General features: G+C 36.3%; 1 protein-coding gene across 1 annotated transcript in view; it reads right to left on the bottom strand.

The window, feature by feature from the left end:
* The window catches only part of LOC125677176 (multiple epidermal growth factor-like domains protein 10), a 191,034-nt gene that overhangs the window by 45,884 nt on the left and 119,319 nt on the right, over positions 1-25,831 (bottom strand). Inside the window, exon 9 of the mRNA XM_056160467.1 lies at positions 1,440-1,520. Coding sequence (XP_056016442.1) covers positions 1,440-1,520 — 81 coding nt within the window. The remainder of the gene's footprint in view (positions 1-1,439; positions 1,521-25,831) is intronic.

The following is a 25,831-nucleotide window of genomic DNA, read 5'->3' as shown; positions in this document are numbered from 1 at the left end:
CTATACAAATCATGTACCAATAAAATTAAAATATTTTTACTCCTTGAAGTCTAACATGATATTGCTCAGCAGATATAAATGCGTCAATAGCTTGGTTTGTTTATAATACATTAAGCCAACTATATTGTATCATCGCTAGGCATGCATATCAAGTTTGGGAGTATCGTATAATAAGCGTGATTTGCGACGATGAATATATTGATAAAACATGTTACCATATATATACAGTATCATATGATCTAAAACAATTGTTACCGGATTTTTTTCTATTTACATTATCAATATGATACATGATTACAAAATGGTGTGGTCCCGTGGCGATTCGGGTTAGAATAGGTCCTCGGTATCCCTTGCTTGTCGTAGAAGGCGACTAAATGGGGTGGTTCTTCGGATGATACCGCAAAAACCGAGGTCCCATGTCACAGCAGGTGTAGCACGATAAAGACCCCTCCCTGCTCAATGGTTATAAGCGCCGAACATAGTGGTGACGTCTCCATATGAGCGAAATATTCTCGAGAGGGACGTTGAACACTAAACAATCAATCAATCAAAATGGTGTGTAGAATTTAATCGCCCTTTACGACAAGCAAAGGGTAGTGAGGACATATTCTAACCCGAATGCCCCGCAGGAGCTGGTATATTTTCATTGTTTTTTAACTTAAACACATTTTCTAACTTAAACATATCTAAAATAAATGAATATAAATGACTTCCGATTTGATTAGAAAATTGTTTTATAAATGAGTTAGGAGCGATATATACCAAGATGGTCACATTCTATCGGCTGCCAGGAGGCAGGAGATGATATGGTTTTAGAAACTTTAAGACGACCGTGATTAACGGTAGACCTACATTCAAATCCACCCTTATGATAGGAATTTTCTATTAAATAGGATTTCGGTATTATATTTATTCAATCACAATTTTGATAAATAGGACATTTTTTCCTGCAAATCTAATTCTTGGTGCTTTAGTTGGGATCGGTATACAAAATCTGTTAACTCATGCTATTCATTTTCATACTGAAATATATATCGTATCGCATATCACAAAATACCGATATGTCAGTAATATTCCACAACCCTAATCTCTTCCAATATATGGTCCGTAAGGTTCACTGAGAACAAATGAAGAAAGAACATAGACTAAATTGTCTCCCTTCTATTAACAGAATCCAGGAATATTTTGCTTTTTAATCAAACAGTCAGTATAAATTTGTGATACTTCACCTACAACTGGTGACGTCTCAAAATTCTCGACGGGACGTAAGAACCAAAACAAGCAATCAATCTTTAATCAATCAGTCCGATTTTGTTTAGTCACACAATTCTAAGGAAATGTTATTTTCAGTTCCTTATGTAAATAATAACGCAAACATTCAGGAGAAACAATTCAGAATTGAACAAATTATGCAATATGTGAAATCAATCGTTACTCACGTTCAGTACAATTTCCCCCTCTATAGCCTCTACCACATCCTTCCATACATGTACCATTAACATGATCACATTCTGACGCAACTGAAAACAATGAGAAGTAAAACTCAGTATTTAATTGTTCATTTTGTTCAATCTTTATGTATTTTAATTTACCTAATAAACAGAAAATATCTACATATAATACATCAATTTTGTCTTACAGTTTTCTCCAGTCCTAAAGTACAATGATACAAGAGACACAGAGGTCTTATTAGTCACATAAGTACCAATTTAAAAAAAATATCACAAGCTCCAAGGGCTAAGAAAACTACAATAATTTTCGTGTTATGTCTATATAAACTAAATTCTAATGTTCAGCAACAATATCATACAAGGTGTCTTCTTAAAAGACAAATGGCCCAAAAGTGTCCATACCAATGAGACATGTTACTTCATATAAGTTTTATCAACGCTATATATGACTATTTTGAATCCAATCTAGAACCAGAACCCTGGGGTTTACAATTTACAAAAGTATTTTAAATGATAAAGAAGATTTAATCATTTATTGTTGCAAACCATATATTCTTTCCATTTCATTTAAAAAATGTAGATAGAATGGAAACAATAACCCATGGTTTAATTACGACAATGATAATCATTATGGTAATTTTGACCTCACACTGAACCCAAAACTCCTCCCTTGGGATCATCAACTTTTACAAATTGGGTAAAGGGCAACCTCCTCCTATCCATTTAGTTTCAATTTAGCATCATTAGAAAAAAAAAATGTTATTCAAATGTTTTACACAAACACCATATGCGAAGTTTCGCCCTGCTCTGGAGTCAGAACCTCTACTCTGGGTATTATGAAAATTTACAATTTCGTAGAGGCTTTCCTAATGTACATGGCTATCATTTAATTGTTCATACAGAGCTGGAGTTGTTAATGACATTTGTCAATATTTGTCAGAATTTTTGTCATGCCCCTGAAGCCTCGGGGTGCAGGAGTCCTGAAATTAAATTTTTTTGGGTCTCATTTGTCCCAAAAATGCTTCATACCAAATTTGAAAAGACGTGGAATGGTATTTATCAAGAAGTTAACAATCTTTAATTGTTAACACATTAAGGATGCAGACCAATTGCAATAAGTCACCGGAGTGACTTAGGTGACCCACAGCGACATGGCGCCGGGGTGCCCCTTGAATATCCAAACCCGTGATTGTGCTGTTCTCCTGGTGTAGATGCCATGTTAACATATTTACATTTGATAGCTTGTAGCACTTACATTAATGGTTCTGTATCAAATACTTAATGTTCTAAATAATTGATCTCCTAAGGTAAATTCTGTGCAAACAAACAGACAAGAGGCCCAAGGACCACATCGTTCACCTGAGTTACCTAGGTCCATATCTGAAGACTTTCCATATATATTTGCATGTAAAACTTTAGTCCGTATTGTGACCCCAACCTACCCCTGGAGGCCATGATTTTTACAAACTTGAATCTGCACTATGTCAGGAACCTTTCATGTAAATATCAGCTCCTCTGGCCCATTGATTCTTGAGAAGAAGATTTTTAAAGATTTTCCATATATCTTTCTATGTAAAACTTTGATCCCCTATTGTGGCCCCAATCTACACCTGGGGGCCATGATTTGAACAAACTTGAATGTGCACTATGTCAAAACGTTTTCATATAAATTTCAGCTCTTCTAGCTCATTGGTTCTTGAGAAGAATATTTTTTAAAGATTTTCCCTATATATTTCTATGTGAAACTTTGTTCCCATATTGTGACCTCAATCTACCCCCCGGGGCCATGATTTGAACAAACTTGAATGTGCACTATGTCAAAACGTTTTCATGAAAATTTCAGCTCCTCTGGCTTAGTGGTTCTTGAGAAGAAGATTTTTAAATGACCCCACCCTCATTTGCCTTTTTGTGATTATTTCCCCTTTGAAGGGGGCATGACCGTTTATTTGAACAAACTTGAAAGCCCTTTACCGAAGGATGCTTTTGGTTTAATTTGGTTATAATTGGCCCTGTGGTTCTTGAGAAGAAGATGAAAATGTGAAAAGTTTACATCGACGCCGACGACGAAGCCGACAGACAACGGAAAAAGTTTGATCAGAAAACTTCACTTGAGCCTTCGGCCCAGGTGAGCTAAAACGCGTGATTGAATCTTATATTATTTCTACTGACGGCAATCATGTTTGACTATAACCGATGCTTGAACTTCTAAATATGTATGACATTCAACCTATTATTGGTTGAAATGCTTTCTGACGTGTTTCATACGATTGTTTGGCTGTTCTTTGCATACTGATTTTGATGACGGATAACTCCGTTTCCTTAATCAAGATAATGCTCATGGCGAGTGCCACCAGTCTAGAGGGGATGCTTACTCCTCCTGGGTACCTGATCCCACCTCTGGTACATCAAAGGGTCCGTGTTTTGCCCAACTCTATATTTTGTATTGCTTATGGGAGTTATGAGATTTTCACCTCTCATATACAAACTGTTGTTGTGTTGTATGGCCTGCCATTGATGTGCAGTGGCCCATATTTTGATGTCAATAGAGTTATTTTGCTGGGTTTGCCAACAGGCAATTGTATTACTTTGGTTTGACTTTAAATTTGAACCCGAGCAATGCAATTGCCTGTGGGCCTATGTTTGACAACCGAAATTGTAATCACATTATGTATCATGCTTCCACGTAGTTTCTTCTAATATGAAAGGTAAAGATAACGAACAGTGATCCAATCATAACTCCTATAAGGAATACAAAATAGAGTTGGGCAAACACGGACCCCTGGATACACCTGAGGTGGGATCAGATACCGAGGTGAAGCAAGCATTCCCTGTCGACCGGTCACACCTGCCATGAGGTCAATATATTGATCAGGTAAACGGAGGTAAATGGAAAGTTCTTTATCCATCCAAAGCATAAGTTCTTCGTGGTTTTTGTCTAGTTTGTTTTTAGAATAGCTGTTGAAAAATTGATAGACGTTTGACTGTCAACTCATTGTTTCTTATTTCTAACTTTGATATCATTTCGCCGCGGTGGTCGAGAGGTTAGAGGAAGGCCCGGGGTTTGAATCCCGGCCGTGACACACCTAAGTCGTTAAAACAGGTAGTGACAGTTTCATCGCCAAACACTCGGCACCAGGTGTGAATGTCACGGGTCCTCGGAGATGACCTTAAAAACGGAAGACCCGTGTCAAGTATGTGTGGCACACTAAAGAACCCTCTCTGCTCAATGGCCGTAATCGCCGAGCATAGGCCTAAATTTGAAGCCCTTCGCCGGTCTTGGTGACGTCTCCTTTTGAGTGAAAAATTCTCGAGTGAGACGTAAAGGAAGATACAATCAATCAATCTAATTATCAGGAAATTCAATTATTCCATATAGAACTGATCAAGTGAGAATATTTGTTGAGGCATAAATCATATAAGTTAAACTTTTGTGTTTCACAGATATGGGTCACGTTTAATACATGCTTAAAACTCTTTGATGAAGATCATTTATATAAACCTCTATAATTTACAGCTAATATCCATGGATAAAAAATACCATATTTTGTTATTGGGGGATTATGCCACATGACGTATTCCTATAGAATGGTATGATGATTTATGTTATTATTTTATGTTTCATGAATAATGTCCATATAGTCAATTTATGATAGATATATAAGTGTTTTAAGCTCTCATAACATCACAGTGCTGTCTATTTCTAAGAAGTGATTCGTGTAAATAAGTTGCACAAATATGTACAAATATAATTGTAACTAGATGCTGTCATGAGACAGTAATACCCGCACGTAAGTGTTTGCCTTTAAATATACTCTCCGTCCAAATGGCGAATCCAGAGGGGAATCCAGGGATTGTATGGCATGTGAAACGTTGCAATATTTGATCTTTCCCATTTGCATTGTATAATTTTTCATTTGTATTGAATAATTTTCCATTTGTATTGTATAATTTTCCATTCGTATTGTATACTTTTCCATTTGTATTGTATAATTTTTCATTTGCATTGTATAATTTTCCATTTGTATTGTATAATTTTCCATTTGTATTCTATATTTTCCATTTGCATTGTATAATTTTTCATTTGCATTGTATAATTTCTATTTGTATTGTATAATTTTCCATTTGTATTCTATATTTTCCATTTGCATTGTATAATTTTTCATTTGCATTGTATAATTTCTATTTGTATTGTATAATTTTCCATTTGTATTGTATAATTTTTCATTTGCATTGTATAATTTTTCATTTGTATTGTATAATTTTCCATTTGCATTGTATAATTTTTCATTTGCATTGTATAATTTCCATTTGTATTGTATAATTTTCCATTTGTATTCTATATTTTCCATTTGCATTGTATAATTTTTCATTTGCATTGTATAATTTTCCATTTATATTCTATATTTTCCATTTGTATTGTATAATTTTTCATTTGCATTGCATAATTTCCATTTGTATTGTATAATTTTCCATTTGTATTGTATAATTTTTCATTTGCATTGTATAATTTTCCATTTATATTCTATATTTTCCATTTGCATTGTATAATTTTTCATTTGCATTGTATAATTTCCATTTGTATTGTATAATTTTCCATTTGTATTGTATAATTTTCCATTTGTATTCTATATTTTCCATTTGTATTCTATATTTTCCATTTGTATTCTATATTTTCTATTTGCATTGTATAATTTTTCATTTGCATTGTATAATTTTTCATTTGCATTGTATAATTTCCATTTGTATTGTATAATTTTCCATTTGTATTCCATATTTTCCATTTGCGTTGTATAATTTCCATTTGTATTGTATAATTTTCCATTTGTATTCTATATTTTCCATTTGCATTGTATAATTTTTTCATTTGCATTGTATAATTTCCATTTGTATTGTATAATTTTCCATTTGTATTGTATAATTTCCATTTGTATTGTATAATTTTTGATTTGTATTCTACATTTTCCATTTTCATTGTATAATTTTTCATTTGCATTGTATAATTTCAGAGCTACCAACATTATGAAATCGCCGTGAAAAATGTTGAAGTTTGTCAAACAGATTGTACATTTAACATACAAACTCCCACTTTCTGACCTTGAAACGAATAGACGTTTACTTGCATATTGTTCTTTAAATATCTGGCTTCATTCGGTTTTCTTCTTTGGGGGGATTATTGTTGTTATTTCCTTCAATGCATGCCTTTCGTTTAGTTGCAGCTGCCATATTGTTTATTTCAAAGCATTAAAATGATCAAGATTTTGTATATACATGTATATAGACTATGCAAAGAAACGTAGTAACGACTATGGCTTGTTTGTTATAAAAGAAAAACCAATGACGGACAGCTCTAAAACTTTTGAAATGTTAACTAAGCGAAAATCGGAAGATATATAGTGAAATCGTAAGGCGTATTTTCGGCCCTAAAATCGTAAGCCTTACGCCAAAATCGTGAGGGTTGGCAGCTCAGTAATTTCCATTTGTATTGTATAATTTTCCATTTGTATTCTATATTTTCCATTTGCATTGTATAATTTTTCATTTGTATTGTATCCAGGGAATATTTATTTTGATTTGTTACGAAGGATTTCATTGGTTATCGTCAATGATATACCACATCTGTAGACGTGCTTAGCACACAGAGCTGTAGCAATGACGGTTCTTTATCGTGCTAACGCCTGAGCAGCGATACGGAATATCTGTTTTTAAGGTCATTACGGAAAGACCCGTGATTCTCACTTTTAAATGCTGAGTGTTTGGCAAAGGAGCAATCACTGTCTTTGTTTATGTCTTATATTTGATGCGGCAATGGCAGTAACGGTTCTCGAACTCACGACCTCTCGCCCACAAACCAAGCGATACTGTATATTACTGAGCTACTGCGACCAGGTCCATGCAGGACTAGTTAGTTTTGAAAATACGTAGCTAGCTATAGTAATGGCGAATCCCCCCCCCCTGATTATTTAAAAAAAAAAATAGAACTGTCCAAAAAAGCATGCACATTTTTATTTAGTCAGAATTCAGTAGATTCGGGGGACAATTCGGCCCTTGGGTCCCCACCAATTGTTAACATCGAGTTTGGCTTGTTACAACTATTCAATAAATTAATCTTAAGTTATCGTTTATCGAATTTGGTAATGCACGAGATGTTGAAGAGGTAAATTTCAGGATCCACGTTTCGCAGGAATGTACCGTATTTGCTAAGTGTAATGGCGTACCCCCCCAAATTAATTGATCGATTTTATGCGTCTAATGTAATCAGCATATTCAAACTAGTACATATTAATTTGCCTTCATGCCAGATTAATCTCATTTAATTGACAGAAGAACTGTTTCCCAATGTTGGCCGATCTAAAAATCGAACGAATTAATCAAAACCAAAGCCATCATAGTATGAGTTAATATGCAGATAGCACTTCCTTTTCCGTCCCAGACACGAGTAGACTAGCACTGAAACATAGCAGATGCTCTCTTAGAATTTTCCCACCCACCACTCCCCTTATTACAGTAATCTGTTGTCAGTTTTTGTTTTTCCAGACATGGAACAAGCACCAACCAAAGGACTGGACGATAGTCAAACCACGAAGAAAGAAGGAGCCAATCCAAGCTGCAGTATTTTGGACTGTTAAACTAAAATCAGAGACTGTGCAGGGCACATATTCACAAAATATCTTACGACTAAGATCAAAATTTACAAACACTGTAATTTCCTTATTTTTCATTTCTTATAGACTTTCTTAATTAATATGTAAAGTACATCCATGGTTTATAAAAGTTGAATACATACTTATGACCTTGTGCTCGGTATTTGATTATCAAACAGAGTTCTTTTTTCCATCTTAGTCGTAAGATATTTTGTGAATAAGGGCCAGGCCCATATTCACAAAATATCTTACGACTAAGATGAAAAACATAATTCTGTCTGATAATCAAATACCGATCCCAAGGTCACAAGTATGTATTCAACTTTTATAAACCAAGGATGTACTTTACATATTAATTAAGAAAGGCTACAAGCAATGAAAAATAAGGAAATTACCGTTTTTAAGAATTTTATTAACCCCTTCTCTACCGTACCGGTCAATTTGACCGGTGGCGCGTAAAAACAGGGCAACGCAAAAGGAGTGCCTCTAAATCTTTGAAACTACGGTCATAAGATATATGATCTATATATCATATTTTTGGAAATTTCCTCTATATTTTGACTATGTAAAAATCAATAAAGTAAGTAAAGCCATTGAATTAAAAAAAGCATTTAAAGTGAAAGATGACTTCGTCTAAATATGACGCAACGCTTTTTCACAAGGTCATTTTCCCCCTCGATATGATTTTTTTTTTAATCTTCCGTATGAATTCACTATTTTTTATATTTTGGAAAAGCATATATTCCCTGCTTTTAGAAGATATAAAAATTATTTTTAATGCCTGGCAAAGTTATAAGAAAATAGCAATTTTTTGCACATGATCTTACGATTTTATTTCTCAATGTTTAAACATATCGGCGTTTTACCTATATTTATATATGGAAATAGGGAAAAGTAAATACAGCCTGTAAAAGTAGACGAAATTTCCATTTTGATGGGCCCTTATTCGTGTTATAATTCTTGGTAGTTTTTATATTACGATAAAATGAAATTGGGACATGCTGCGCGGTTTTCTTTAAAATTAGCGACAAAACGTCGTCGCTAAAAGCGATCGACGCTCGTCGCACAATAAAGTGGTGAAAACTATAAAATTTGTATTGTCCTCTTTTAGTAAATTCAGTACCTTTTGATACACTAAAACAAAATACACATATGTATGAAATAATCAGTCAGGTATTCTCTGCTTTTTAAAAAAAAAGCATAAAACGAATATTGGTTACACAACCTACATGTAACTTCATAAAACACCTATTGAGAATGTTACATCAGCAGAGTAAATTTAAAAATAAAAGATAAATAAAATACTTCAATTTCAGATATAAACGTTATATTTGTTCGGAATAAGAATAATTTTCCCCCTGCCAAACAAATAAAACTAAAAATAAGTTCGCATATAGCCTATAGGCCTATAGTTTTATTTTTCCGTGATCGGGATCGTGGGCCCCGCGGGGTTTTCTGAAAGTGTGCACGGGGAACACACGTGTTTCCGTTTCAACGAAAACAACACAGCTTCACTGTAACAGTGAAGGATTGTATTTTACATCTTTAAAGCGACCTGATGTCAGAAGAAGATGCCCTGGAATTTATGTTGCAGGATGACCCAAACTATCATGCATTCAGTATAAACATGTACATGTAAGTTGATGTAGCCACATGACCGACTAGAATTTTTTTTTCAGTTTTGTTATGTTATGAAAAATTCACGATTAATTAATCAACGCGATTTGATGCCATAATTTGTCGTTTCATGAAAGAAAATATTTATATTTTATGATATCTAAACCAAGTGAATAACACTCAATTGTTTATTATAAGAGCTAACATCATTTAATCTGTCCTGGTCCGGCATCAATCCATCTGATTAACACCCCCCCTTTTTCCAGAATTCTCTCCGTACCTGACGCGCGAGTGTAAGAAGTGGGTGGATTTAGTGTACAATGAGAAGGGGGATGGTGTGGTTTTAATCAGACTGGGCATTCATGGCCGCTTGTGAGAGGGCTATTTTCCATGATTTTCCCATGTTTATTAAAATTTATCTTTCTATGAATTGTAATGATTATCATAATTTGAATTATTTTCTTCATATTGTAACAGAAATATAAACGAAATGTGTTTGGGTCGAAATGGGTTGGGGGGGGGTACGTAACATCAAAGTCTGATTATGACAGGCTAATGAAAATCATATAGATTTCTCTTTTATCCAAATTCATGTATTTTATATACACTGAGTAGATTATGACCATAAATTACATGTAATCCATACATGCTGGTACTGGTATGCTATGAGCTGTGATCTTGCCTAGATTTTCTCTAATTTCGACTAAATGCACACCCCACCAGAGTACCATGCAAGGGGATTTAGACACTGTGTACCATGAAGAACCAATTCAATTCTACTTTTATATCTGGGGTCACATACTTTCCCTCAGAGTTGCAGTATTTTCGCTGGACCCTGTAGGTTTTAACCTGAATTTCTTCAGTACCCCCCCCTCCCAATGTATATGCTAGGCATAATGCTGACACCTACATCATGCATTTTTTTTTTCATTACGCACTCTGCTGCACTTGCGATGTATAATAAAATATTCCATTCATATCTAACACATCTACGTACGCAATCCCCTACCAAATGTCACTTCAAATACAGGACATCTCTATCTTTCAATAAATTTGAAATGTACTTAAGTGCGAAACTGTCCCTTGCTACCATGAAACTTATATTTTGCTTTAAAACATAAACCAACAATTCTTAATTGTAATTTCTTTTCATCTTTAAAAAGGGTATTGACATCCCAATATTTAGTGGGAAGTTCCCAGGTATCGTCCGCTAGTGACAGTCTGCTGGCAAATCCAGACATGCATTGGAAGTATGTTGATGTGGAGGACACAGGGACACCTGATCCAAGAACTGTGGCATTTCATTCGGAGTGACAACCTGGCATGCAATTGGTATGACTCTTTGAGGTTGAATATAGGGTTAAATCCGTACATCAAATGAATCCAGATAATACATTCACAAATGGAATCATGGCATTATGGTACACTGATATGCGTGTACCATTTTACTGTTTATCGTCGCATTACTAGATATAACATGCATACAAAAAGAGACAAAACACGGAAAATAATTATTCTGTTTCTAATTATAAGGTATGCTAAGTGTTTTAAATGCTGACAAATAAGGTATGGTGGCCAATACTGATTTTATTTGCATTTTTATTTTCAGATATGGGACCTGATTATTCAGAGAATTGCAGATTTTATGAAGCTGTTTTTGACTTAATATTTGGTTTTCTCCATCTGTGTTGCCACCAACCATTATGCTGAGATGGTCATATCTAGAGGGAAGGATTGTCATATGCTTCCCGAGGAAGTTCGAAGCCTCTCACTGAAGAGGAACTGTACAGGTATTACTAGTTTTAAAGTACCGATATTGTGACAGTGATTTCCAGTTTAAAACGAATAATAAAATGCATTTTATAAGATTACCTTTACCAAAATTAATCTGGCTGTGCATCTAACACATTTATTAAATGTGTATTACAATTACCCCAGATAAGATTTTACAAATAATTAAACGCATAATTTTCAGAGGGCCTTGATTATAGAAAAAATTTACAGAGCCAATTGAGTATTCAAAAGCTCTGAGAATACATCAGTATATTGGGGCTAAGTATAAACAATCTTTCTTTTTTTCTTCAGATTTTTGGGCATTATCTTATACATGTCTGCTGAGAAGTTCCAGTCAATAGACAGATATTGGTCAACGCATGCCCCTATCGGAACAACCTAGTATCAAGAATTATGTCTAGAAATATGTTTTAAGAGGTTGAATATAAGAAGAACAATTTTTATTAAATATAATGCAAGTACATTTATATTTAGTGATTGAAAGTAAGTACTTGAACATTCGTATACATGTACAATGAACTTGGGGAGGAAAAACGGGCATTATTTTTGCATAGCATTTGATATCATAATGGTGTTGTTGCTTAGCAACCAAATATATTTGAATATTAAAAAATTGATTTTTTAAAAAGATTTTAACAGGAAAGATCTTTGTTTTAATGTTGCAATATTTATACTATTTAGTGGGATACAATGGCAAAACGTCATATTATTAGAAAATGATGAATATGTATATGAAGTACGAAATTTTCATTTACCTCTGATATCATTTACCTTTGACCTTAATTCTCTTCATTATATTTTTTGTTAAAAACCTTTTAAAATGATTAAGATCTAGTCAAAGATTATATTTTTAAAATAATGTGACATTTACTAATCATCATGCAATGTAATTATGTTTGAATTGTGTCGAAGGATGTAGAAAGGCAAATTATGGTCAAAATTACACCATGAGTGTTGTTACTTAGCAACCAAAAATATTTGTTCGTCGATAAAATTTATTAATTTGATTGTGATGTTTTTGTAGTATTTTAAAAGACATATCAGCTCATACATTTAGAATTTCCTATTTTTGACTCGAATCCAGTGAGAGGGGTCGTAATATATATATTCCAGAGAAAAAAGATTGCAAAAATGTGCACTTAAATGACCTTTGACCCCTTAGAACTCCTTGGGGTCATGGGATAACATGACAAACTTTATGAAAAAAATGTTCCCTGTCCAATTCGTAACAAAATTATATATCACATGCCTACCTAAAATCGTGATACATGCAGATGTAACTCGATTTAAAAATATTGTCATTTAGTCTTTAAAAACCTCTAAAATGTGCCGGTAGAGAAAGGGTTAAGATTTATATAGTACTGCCTTCTTAGCATAAATACAGCAAACTCTTGTCGCATTGTATTAAAGGGGGGGGGGGGGGTCCGTAGGGATGGATGGGAGGGTTGTGGGCATATCTGGCTCGTTGTTTCCCTGCCCAGCCATCATGCATAGTGGTGGGCGCAATGTTGGGTAGACAGGTTGTCTACAAATGTATGCCATGTAGAGCAATGTTATCAGTAAAAAATGTTGGGTAGACAGGTTGTCTACAAATGTATGCCATGTAAGGCAAAGTTTTCGATTGGGGTCATAGCAAAGCCTGCAGGCTTGGGGCCCTCTCCACCTCTCATAACAGGAGGGGAGACTTAGTACTGGAGTACTTGGGTAGAGAAGTACTACTGACCAGAAGCAATAACTGGGAAACAGGGTATACAGATGTGCTCTCAACCATCTCGGACCCAAATGTCTAGTACCTAAATTTCGGATCCTTGGCACCTGCGTCCAACGCAGGGCCACTGGTTTTGCCCGGTACTTATTAGTCGGTATACCAGCTATCCCTTCTGGACCCAGTTTTTTATTGTATATCCCACAATGCGGCCGTTTCAATGCCAATTCCCTAATGTGCATCACAGTTCGGAACATACGTTGTACCCTTTTGATTAGTCTTTAATAAACATAATAAACCATAATACTCTTGTTGTCTAGTTGGCATCAGGAATGGTAATGGGTATGTGAATATCACCAAATGCAAGGAATCTTATGTTTGTAAGCTTTTATTACCTGACTGTTCAATTAATCTCCTATTTAACCACTGGCTGATCTAGATAATTCTGAACGAAAGGATTTAGTAAACTGTCTGGGGACTGTCTTAAGATCCTTAGTTAGTCCAATGCAAAGCCTTGGCGGAGGGGGTGGGGGCTTACAGGGGGAAGACGAAGTCAGTGGCGGATTTAAGAGGGGCGCACCCGGCGCCCCCCCCCCCATTTTTAAATTTAAGGTAAATCTTGGTATCTTGTTTAGAAAAATGTATTTAAAAGATAAAAAAAGCAATAATTTCTTCCATTCTCGGAGAAATAAATGACAAAATCTTTTGATTTCTTGAATTACTTGATTGAGAGAATTTTTCCAGAAACCCTTAAAATTTGCGTTATTTTATTAATTTTACTTTATTAAAAATGACATATTTCAAGCCATATAAAATCTGTAAAATCCAAGAGCTTTCGGGGGCTTCGCCCCCTGGACCCACTGGGGGGCACCTCAAGCCCCCCCCCCCTGCGACCCCCTGCCTCATAAAGTGGCGCCCCGTAACCGCAATTCCTGGATCCGCCCCTGGAATAAGTGCGTTTTGACAAAATAAAACGTACATGCATGCTTTTTTCGACATCTATATATAAAATATCATATTTGTGAAGGAAGGGGGGAGAAGTCTCCCGGCGCAAGATTCCTCATTGCTAGCAACATGTATGTTCAACTAGTCCTTATATGGAACCGATCGCGGTAGTTCAGTGATATACCCTTTGGTTCGTAACCGTGAGATCGTATTTTCGAGTTCTACTCGTGTCATGACTGCATCAAACCAGTTATTACTTTCCCATACGCATTGCTATCTAAAAGTGAGAATCACAGATCTTTCGGATAATGTGACCTTAAAAGCAGACAGGCGTTGACACGTTAAAAAAACCACTGCTACGCCACTGTGCGCGTACATGTAGCATAGTAAGTCTATTTGTGGTACGTCACGGCTAAATATAAGTGGGACCTAAACTAACGAAATCCTTCGTAACAAATCAAAATAAACAATTCCTCGGATGCAATACAAAGATTTTGCAATGCAAATGGAAATTATACAATGCAAACGAAAAAATATATAATACAAATGGAAAATCTGGAATACAAATGGAAAATTATACAAATGTAAAATATAGAATACAAATGGAACAAGATGTGTTTGTGAAACACAAATGCACCCGATAATGGCCAATTCCGAAGATGGCCAAGGTCACAAGGGCAAATATCTTGGTACCAGTAGAAAGATCTTGTCAAAAGAAATACTCATGTACAATATGAAAGGTCTAATATTTACCATGCAAGGTTAAAGTTTTCAAAAAGTAGGTCAAATTCCAAGGTCAAGGGTAAAAAATGTTGGTACCCACGGAAAGGTCTTGACACAAGAAGTACTCATGTGAAATATCAAAGCTCTATCTCTTATTGTTCAAAGGTTATTAGCAAGGTAAAAGTTTTCAAAAAGTAGGTCAAACTCCAACATCAAGGTCACAGGGTCAAAAATGTTGGTATCCACGGAAAGGTCTTGTCACAAGGAATACGCATGTGAAATATCAAAGCTCTATCACTTACTGTTCAAAAGTTATTAGTAAGGTTATAGTTTCAGACAGAATGACAGACAGGACAAAAACAATATGCCCCCCGATCTTCGATCTCGGGGGCATAAAAATATACAATACAAATGGAAAATTATACAATACAAATGGAAAATATAGAATACAAATGGAAAATTATGCAATACAAATGGAAAAGATCAAATATTGCAACGTTTGACATGCCATAGGATTGGCACCCCTCCCCCTTTCTGTGGGACATCTTTGTAGTTTCTAATATATATATATATATATATATATATATATATATATATATATATATATATGATACTGCTAATATTTGTAGGCAATTATTTTAATGTACAAGTTAAATAAAAGATTAACTAGCACTGGATGATACACGTATATTTATTTTTATCAATTCATTTTTTTTTTTTTTGGATTTCTGGAACACCCCCCCCCCTTTTATATCGCTGAATCCTATAATGTTTAACTAGCAAAGAAGCCACAGTGTGATTTGTCTACGTCATTGCATACTCAGTTCCAAAAGGGGATGGAGAAGTTGACTCAGTAATTTGACTTATTAAAACAAAGTACTGTACGTACATATATTTAAAGCCAAACCTCGATATACCAAATCTTCAAAACACGACTGAATTCATCGTTTAAACTTACATTTTCACTACATACCGTTTTAACTGCCTACCAGAGAGAGAGAGAGAGAGAGAGAGAGAGAGAGAGAGAGAGAGAGAGAGAGAGAGAGAGAGAGAAGTAATATATGAGCCCCGTCGGTTTTATTGACAACGGCAATTTCTTTGTATTGAAATGGTAAAGAAGTTCTATTTATTGACACCTCTCTCTACCACCACCACCACCCCTCTCTCTCTCTCTCTCTCTCTCTCTCTCTCTCTCTCTCTCTCTCTCTCATTTCTTTGCGATATTAGACATAGATAGCGGATGGACGTTGTGAAAAGTATCTAAAAGATCAAGTGCTGAACCCCCCCCCCTCCCCCACTTAAAAAAATTCCTGCATCCGTTTCTGTAAGATCTACTCCACAAGCACATATTACAGAGATAGAATTGTAATGAGTAATGAACTATACAATGGGCCTATACCTTCCAAATACTGAAGTGACTCAGACTAATGGAATAGTTCGAGATCCTGTGTACCCCTATTTGAATGGGTATAACCCTTTGCTATATAAGAGGCTGCAGAGGCAGCACTCATCATTCGTAAGCAGCCCGCTGTTGGTGGAAGTAAGCCAGAATTAGAAGGTAAACTATTAAAGAATTAATAGTGAAAAGAGTTTGAAAGGTTAGGGTAGAAATATAAGCCACTGGTGAAAGTCAATCTAAGGAATTGTGGTGAGATACAAGGTGTAGTAATCCTGAATAAGGGTGAGGCACCGAGTACTCACAAGCAATAGGAACTTAGTTTCGGAACCAGGTGCAAAGTGCCCAGCCATCTCTGCAGAACCGTGTGAATAGAACCTCGGCTTGCGTCCCAGTGTATTTTTAAGAAAAAACAGAACCCGGGACAAGTATCCCAGTAAATCAGAATAATCATTGTAAATGATAGTGATTCTATGTATTTAATTTTTGGCCCAAGTAGAGCCCGAGGAAAATTCCATACATGTATATATAAATAGAGTTCACGAGATCCCTTTATCCTTTGAAATGAACCCTTAGAAAACAGTTACATTTTGGTGGCAGCTGGTTCAAGGGATAGGGAATATTTGATTGTTAGATTTACAATATAAAGTTGATTTAACTGAGTAGATTGTATCCTTCACTGGGTTTTGGGGGACCAGGTTCAAATACAGGGTGCCGAGTGCTGGGTGCACTGTGTTACATACGTTTACGACAGAGTTAGCATAGTAGAGTCTTGGATATTGTTGTTTTGTCACTTGGTATATGTATAAAGTATATAAAGAAATAACGATGGGTGACCATGAATCAGAACTCTGGGCGGATCTTGATGAAATTGACGTTCGACGACGACAATTAAGGGAAAACTTAGAAAAGTTAAGGTCTACGACAAGCACGGTAAATGTTAAACCCTCGCTTGTATCTGATTCAGATGTAGACTTGGAACAAAAGACTTGCGAGGACAGCATAGAGGAGTTGATGGGTAAAGCTGATATAAACTTTACCACCACGAGAGCAAGTAAAATGAAAGAGTTTACATGTGGATGTGGGGAAACTCAGAACCAAGGTTGTGATTTCCATGTTCCTGGAAACAACGGTATTTGGGGAAGAAGTAATGTGTATACTATACCAAAGCCAATGTACTCTGGGGTGTCAAAGGGTGAATCAGAATATACCTATACACCTCGAATCTCAACTCCGCAAGTACACTGGAGTACTTTATGTGGAAACTCAATGTCAACACCCACAAGTGTTACCTGGAGTCTTACAAGAGACCGGGATCGAAGGCCTGCTGTACCGAGTACGCCAGTCGGCGCAGCGTTACCAGTTAATGAAGGCAGTGGTAGTTCTGTTCCCAGTGATACGTTAGGTAAAACTGTCATGAAGCCTGCAACATTTGATGGTACTGGGTCCTGGATTGATTACAAGGCTCATTTTGAGGCATGTAGTAGCATCAATATGTGGAATGATAGACAAAAGGGCTTGTACCTGGCTGCATCCTTAAGAGGCCAAGCACAAACGGTGCTTGGGAACATGAAAACAGATCATGTTTGTGCATATAGAGATCTGTGTGAAGGCAAGGTTTGCGCCGACAAATCAGACGGAACTTTACAGAGCCATGTTAAAGGAAAAGCACCAGAAGCCGAAGGAGACGTTGCCTGAACTAGGGGAAAGTATACGACGACTAACATATTTAGCGTATCCGACAGCACCACGTGAGGTCATAGAGATGATTGCTAAGGACCAGTTCGTTGACGCCTTAACCGACTTTGATATGCGCCTAAGAATCCAACAGTCCCGTCCTAAATCTTTAAACGATGCAGTTCGACTTGCCGTGGAGATTGAAGCCTTTTGCAGAGCTGAACGCCAGAGAAGACATGATGTTGGTTTTGCAAGAACAGCACATGGTGAATTGGATAGGCCATCAGAAGCAGATGTAAAGGTACGGGAAGATTTAAAACAATTACGGGATGAGCTACGGTCGTCACTACGAGACCTTGAGAACAAAATAGCTACTTTGTCAGAACAAAGAGAGCCCAGTAGACAACTGAAAGCAGAGGAATCGAGTTCAGTACAAAGTTACAACCAAACAAAGTTCCCGTACAAGTGTCATAACTGTGGTAAGCGAGGCCACAGAGCTAAAGACTGTTATGTTAAAAAGGAAAATAGAGGGCGGTTCTACAAAGAGTAATGCACTTACACCATGTCCAAAGGAAGCAGTAGAACAAAAAGAGACGCCAGAGTATAAACCAAAGAATACGAATTCGAGTATGGGTTCAGTTACTCAGACACGAGTTGATATTCAGTCCGGGTTATTTTTAAAGGCCACTGTAAATAGAGCATCGTGTTCTTTGTTGGTGGATACGGGTGCTACTCTGACGATTATGTCAGGTAAACTTTTTGAGAACATACTTAGGACTAAAAGTGTTGATCTGATACCCGTGACTCAGAAAGTCGTACTAGCTGATGGAACGCCATTGCAAGTGCAGGGTAAGTGCACGTTCCACTTTATGTTGGGAAATCATGAGTTTACTTTTGAGGCAGTTGTAGCAGACATCAGTATAGACGGTATCTTGGGTTTAGATTTCCTGAAACATATTAAATGTTTGGTGGATGTGTCTTCAGGAAAAATGTATGTTGGAGGAACTGAACATGAGCTTCAACTTGAGGGTCACTTAGGTTGTTTCAGAGTTAGCCTGAAGGAGACAATATCAATTTCACCAAGGAGTGAAATAATATGTCCTGGACAGTTACTTGCTCCTGCCAATATTGATTGCCAAGGACCATTAGTAATTGAGGCATGCGAAAAGTTTCAGAAAACCGGTAAATCTCTTGCTGCGAGATCATTGATCAAACCTAGAGAAAACGTCATGATTATGCCTTCGACAAAAATAACCCCTAGAAAGCCTGGCCTTCTATGTTCCATTTGCCTCCATCTCCTCCCTTCACAAGAGAAATGGCGAGAACATATCTTAACATGTGCCACTGATGACATGAATAAACGACGTTTTGAATGTAACCAGTGCAACAAAGCATTTGCCAAACATTCGCTTCTTATCAGGCACCAGAAGAGATTACACTCCAATACTTCTAGTCTGTCAGATGGAGAAAGAAATGTCCCACAGAGCTCGTCAACTGTAGTTATGGAAAATGATGACTGTGATTCTGAATGGCAAGATGATCCGGGTGATCTTCTTTATGAGACAGAATTGGAAATAGGCAGAGTTATCAGAAAGAAGACTTCGCCAAGTATCCCTGGTGTTAAGCGAAAGGCAGACGAGCTTGTCAACAAGGTACCAGACCAACCTGAGGACAAAGGATCGAGAGCGTTAGATGATAAGGATCAGGAGGCGCCCTTGGTTCTGCATCATTGTCTCCGCTGTAGAGATCGCGTCACTAGATTGGATATAAGCACCCAGACGGACACAGGTCGCCACCAGAGAACAGTCAGAGTAGTAAGAAAATACCAGAAGGATGGAGAATGTTTAGAGAGAGTGGAGGAAGACATTCGGAATGATTAATTTCAGGGACGATGTGGCAAAGAAAGAATTTTATGAAACCATTGTTGTAAATTCTTGATATGACTGGGTAATAGAAAGGAATTCTTTACCTACTTTATGCTTAACTTATTTGATTTTTTTATTGCTTTTGTAAAAAAATAATAAAAAAATGAATAAATGAAAATGAACATGTGGGACGCAAGTATACAGAGGCGTGGGTAGTGTAATGAGTAATGAACTATACAATGGGCCTATACCTTCCAAACACTGAAGTGACTCGGACTAATGGAATAGTCCGAGATCCTGTGTACCCCTATTTGAATGGGTATAACCCTTTGCTATATAAGAGGCTGCAGAGGCAGCATTCATCATTCGTAAGCAGCCCGCTGTTGGTGGAAGTAAGCCAGAATTAGAAGGTAAACTATTAAAGAATTAATAGTGAAAAGAGTTTGAAAGGTTAGGGTAGAAATATAAGCCACTGGTGAAAGTCAAACTAAGGAATTGTGGTGAGATACAAGGTGTAGTAATCCCGAATAAGGGTGAGGCACCGAGTATTCACAAGCAATAGGAACTTAGTTTCGGAACCAGGTGCAAAGTGCCCAGCCATCTCTGCAGAACCGTGTGAATAGAACCTCGGCTTGCGTCCCAGTGTATTTTTAAGAAAAAACAGAACCCGGGACAAGTATCCCAGTAAATCAGAATAATCATTGTAAATGATAGTGATTCTATGTATTTAATTTTTGGCCCAAGTAGAGCCCGAGGAAAATTCCATACATGTATATATATTTAGAGTTCACGAGATCCCTTTATCCTTTGAAATGAACCCCTAGAAAACACGTTACAGAATGATATCCTAATTGGTATCCAGGTTTTCTGCAACTTGTCGTAGTTGCTTCAGTGTGTATTTTTTACGACAAGTTTAATTTTTAGTGAATTACATGCTCAAACAAATGTGATAAAAGTTGATGATCAGCTTATCTTCATATGCTGTTCCACCCCCCTCTAAATATATATATGATCCTTTGACCCGGCATGACTTTTTAGTGAGCAAATTATTTACGAAGGTAATGTGACCAGGGTTAAATACTAGATGGTTTAAAGAGAAGAAATAATGGAGTTTGAATGATATCAATGTTGTTTATTTGTGTTTGAATGCATGATGGTGCTCATTGTACATTTTTATAGGATCCGAAACAGTGACATGTGAGATAGTTGGTTGGCGGGAATTTCTACTTTCACTTTTGAGGATGCAGTAAACGGACGACAGGAGGGGAAGCTGCACATTTCCACGTTGGATGATTTGTGTACATGTGTGGACGTGGAGGTAATTTCAGTGAGTTCACTTGGATTTAAGAGGCTGAGCAAAGGCACAAAGAAAATGTTTCCTGAGTATAGAGTCTGAACAAAGGATATTGCATCATTCCTGATCAGGCAAGTCTAGCTTATTCATTTATTTTATTTATCACCCCCCCCCCCCTTTTTGAATAATTGTTTTTATTCATATATTGGTTTACAATATTATACAGAAGGTGAAATGTACATATGTAACTCTTTCTGTGTATGTGTATTTGTTTTAATTTGTGGTGGGGGTGGAGGGTGTATTATCAGTTTGTGTAGAGTGTCAATTTTGTGTATTGCGTAAAGATCAGTACCAGTGCCCTAATGTTGAACATTGGGCAGATATCTAAATTGGCACATGGTTGGTTCATGCAGTCCTCCTTGACATTGACAGTGCTTTCCCACGGAGACTGTTTCTCCAAGTTATGCGTAGAGTGTCGGTCATCTATCTGTGTCTCGTAAGTACTTGGTGCAGACAGCTATCATTCTGAATCCCGTAAAGGAAGGGGATACAGACTTCCTTTGGAATGACGTACATACTCAATGTTGCGTCACTTGTGGAGATCCACATCTTGAAGAGTTAACTTGAATTTTGACCTAGACCCCATTTTTAAGTCAACCACTTAAGACCTTGTGGAGGAGAAAGTGATATTGACCTTTGACCTTGACCCCCTTTCAAGGTCATTCAAGGTCAACAATCCTAGAATATCATGTGACTACTCCTAAAGATGTAAATGGAGCTTTATGATAGAAACATAATTTTTTGGCCCCTATTTGCCCCCTGGGGCCAATATGAAAATTCTAAAACCTTATTGCACATCTACAGGACACCAGCAATCATCTTCCAAAAGATTATTAGGCTACTCTGTAAAATGTAAGAGGAGTTCTGGGAACCAGGGTTTCTTTGTACAAAATCGTCATTTTTCGACCTCTATTTGATCCCTAGGGTGAAAATTAAAATTCCAAAACCTTATTGCACATCTACAGGACACCAGCAATCATTTTCTAAAAGATTATTAGGCTACTGTGTAAATTGTAAGAGGAGTTCTGGGAACCAGGGTTGTGTTAAAAAGCATCATTTTCGACCCCCATTTGGCCCCCAGGGTGAAAATGAAAATTCCGAAACCTTATTGCTCATCTACAGGACCCAACCAATCATCTTCCAAAAGATGATTGGGCTACTGCATGAAATGTAGGAGGAGTTCTGGAAACCAGGTTTTTGTTGAAAAAAACTCATTTTTTGATCCCCGTTTTGCCCCCAGAGTAAAATTGAATATTCTGAAAATTCCAGTCACGTGATGGCAGTAGGCTGACGTACTTTTGAGCGCTCCGCTAAAAATTCGATTTTGTTTCTGAAAAACGTTATGAAAGCTTTAAAAGACGCCTAATCAAATAAAAGACCAATTTGTGCATGTTTCTGTGGAATTTCTGTGCTATTCTTTGCGGTTTTGACTTTGTATTCCTTGAAGTTTAAAAATCATCGTGAGCAGAGATCTACTCACTGGACTATCGGAGAACATGGACAGGAAAGAGAAAACAGAGAAAAAGAATGAGAAACGAGTAGATCGCAGCGGAAAATCTCAAGAGAAAAGGTTGGTACAGAGTCAATTGACGATAGATTCGGTACCATCATCTATGAGAACTTTAAGAAGTACGAATGTCTCGGACAAAAGGCCACAACAACGGACTAGTAGTTCCGACGCAGAACCCACGACTCCCATGTCTCCAGGTGCCGACATATCGAGTGAGTTAAAAAGAATTCATGAAAGCCTAAAAGAGATCAGGGAATCTATGGTAAAGAAAGACGATATCAAAAGCATAGTTGCAGTGATTATGTCAGAAATGAAGGGGAAATAAAAAAAGAAATCATCTCGGACGTTAAAGAGACACTAACAAAAGAAGTCATTGAAAGCGTGAAAGCTCAGGTGAAAGAAGAATTTGAAAGCAGAGTCGACCAAAAAGTAAAAACGTTTGTGTCGAAAACTAAAGAAATTGAAGATGGGGTGAATATGGACTTAACAAACATAAGAGAGAAGTTTCAAGAACACCTTAAAGAATTAAGATCATTACAGAGCACGATGAAAAGATATCGATCCCTGACGGAATCAGCGTTGACCCTCGCTAATCACAACCAGCAGTATTCTCAGAAAAACAATATACAATTTCTAGGGTGGAAGGAGAGACCACAAGAAAACCTTCGAGAAGAGCTGTGCGTCATAATGAAGGAAGCAGCGAATGTGAACATCGACCCCGCTGATAATTTAGCCATTCACAGAATTCCAGGGGCGAAAGGAAAATTGCAACATTAAAAAACTTCAAATCTAAAATTACAGTTACTCGAAACAGGTCGAAGGAAGAAGTCAAAAAACGCTTCAAGAAGTTTGATCATATAACACAGATGAACTCTCAACTTCTAAGAGATTTCAACAACGACGAGAAAATCCAGAGTGTCTGGTATTACAACGGAAAAAAATTCGGGTTGGACCAGAAAGGTGTTCGACACAAGTTTGATATTATGGACACAGCCTGTTACCCTGTAGAAAGCGAAACAAACTTTAAATTTCCATGCGGGAGCAACAAATCTGGATCGGGTTTGAAATGCCATTATCTGATGAGCGACAGGACCGGGATCGGGATAATCGAACTTTTTTACTCATATTTCTTCGATGTCGTTGTCTGAAAATATTTCAATAGCCACAGTGTAAAACAACTAAACATCTAGGCATTTTCAGCAAGTAACTTACCCGTCCATCGTTTACCCATTCACACACACTAACACTCACATAATAACAGAAACACATGTAAATAATTTGTATCAGTTCGATTAATAATCGATTATAATCGGAATTGGCATTTAAGTGTTTTCCCCTCAAATTAGATGTAACAGAATCATTAAATGTATGGAAACAACATTTGAATTATTTTTTGTTTCATTTGTTCACAGGTAAACAAATCAGGATTCCAATATATCAAGTAATGGAATTTATCTATAATCTCAATGTATCAAAGATATCAGAGATAGGCTCCTTTATTTGACTGTTGAATGTCATTGTTGTTACTGTCCTTCATATCTCCCGCCATTTTGTTTGCTTATTTTTGATCGGGTTTGACATACACAAAATAAAATTTGAACAAAGTTGAAGTGATTTCCGGATTTTGTTTGGTCAACGATGTCGGCGACTTTTATTTTGTAATCGATTAGTAGCATCGTAGGTCTCTGAACGACCGACAATCAATCATCGGCGACAATCGTTCCATCACTATAGACTAAACGTAAAGAAACTTGAAACAAAAGCGTTTTTCTATTATATGTCGACAAGATACTCATTTTATTTCAGAATGCGAACCATATATTGAATCACAGTGGGGATACAAATGTGTTTTTAATTCTTATATGTCAAACTCAAGGGGTGTGTGCATCTTGTTCAATAATAACTATGAGTTTAAAATTCATGGTGTAAAAAGGGATTGTGTAGGTAATTTACTTGCACTTGATATGACAATTGAAGAGAACAAAGTAACTCGTATTAATATATACGGGCCTAATACTGATAACCCTCAATTTTACGAAAATGTACGAAATATTTTTTTTGGGAATTTGACAATGAATATTCTATGAGGTGACTTTAACCTCACATTAAACCGTTCACTGGATACTTATAACTATTGTGGAATTAATAATCCCAAAGCACGTGCTAAAGTTCTAGAAATCATGGATGATCTACAACTTTTAGATTATTACAGAGTGCTAAATCCAGATAAATGATAGTTTGTCAAATTTGGTTGAAAACTGTACCATAAAGCCAGGATATAGATCTGATCATTCTGTTGTTATTCTTGAATTAAAATTTAATCCCTTTACAAGAGGGCGTGGCCTTTGGAAATTTAATAACAATTTATTAACAGACAAAAATATGTTATGAAGGTCAAAGAAACTATTCAATCCGTTACTAGCCAATATTTGGATAACATAGATAATATAAATTTTCAGTGCAAAAACGGTATTGATGAAAGTTTATTTCTGGAGGTTTTAATGATGGAAATTAGGGGAATTACTATATCATACTCAGCATTTAAGAAAAGAGAAAAAGACATCAAAGAAAAGAAACTTTTAGATGAAATTGAAATTTTAGAGTCTGACTCTCCTATTGATTTTAATATTCTAGATGAGAAGAGAGCAGCTCTTGAAAAAATTAGAAAAGAAAAGCTACAAGGTCACATGATAAGGTCTCGTGCACGTTGGATAGAGGAAAGGGAAAAACCTTCAAAATACTTTTGTAATTTAGAATGCCGAAATTATTTAAATAAAACTATCAAAAAAATTTAGTTGGATACTGGTACAATTTACAAACAGTCAGATATATTAGAAGGTTTCAAGAAATATTAAGAAGCCTTATATACTAATAATGATTTTAACTTAATTAATGTCGACCTGGAAAGCATCATCTCAGATAACAATTCTCCTAAGTTAGATGCACATGCAACCAAAAAACTGGAGGATGATATTGAAGAAGCAGAGGTTCTTAAAGTATTAAAAAATATGAAAAACAACAAATCCCCTGGTAGCGATGGTTATACAACTGAATTCTTAAATTTTTTTTTGGAATGACATTAAATATTATGTTGTTAGAGCTATTAATTGTATATATCATGAGAGGGAACTTCCTATTTCGCAAAGACTAGGA

Source organism: Ostrea edulis, chromosome 3 (genome assembly GCF_947568905.1).
Source record: "Ostrea edulis chromosome 3, xbOstEdul1.1, whole genome shotgun sequence".
Lineage (NCBI taxonomy): Eukaryota > Metazoa > Mollusca > Bivalvia > Ostreida > Ostreidae > Ostrea > Ostrea edulis.
This window is presented reverse-complemented; position numbering and strand designations above follow the sequence as displayed.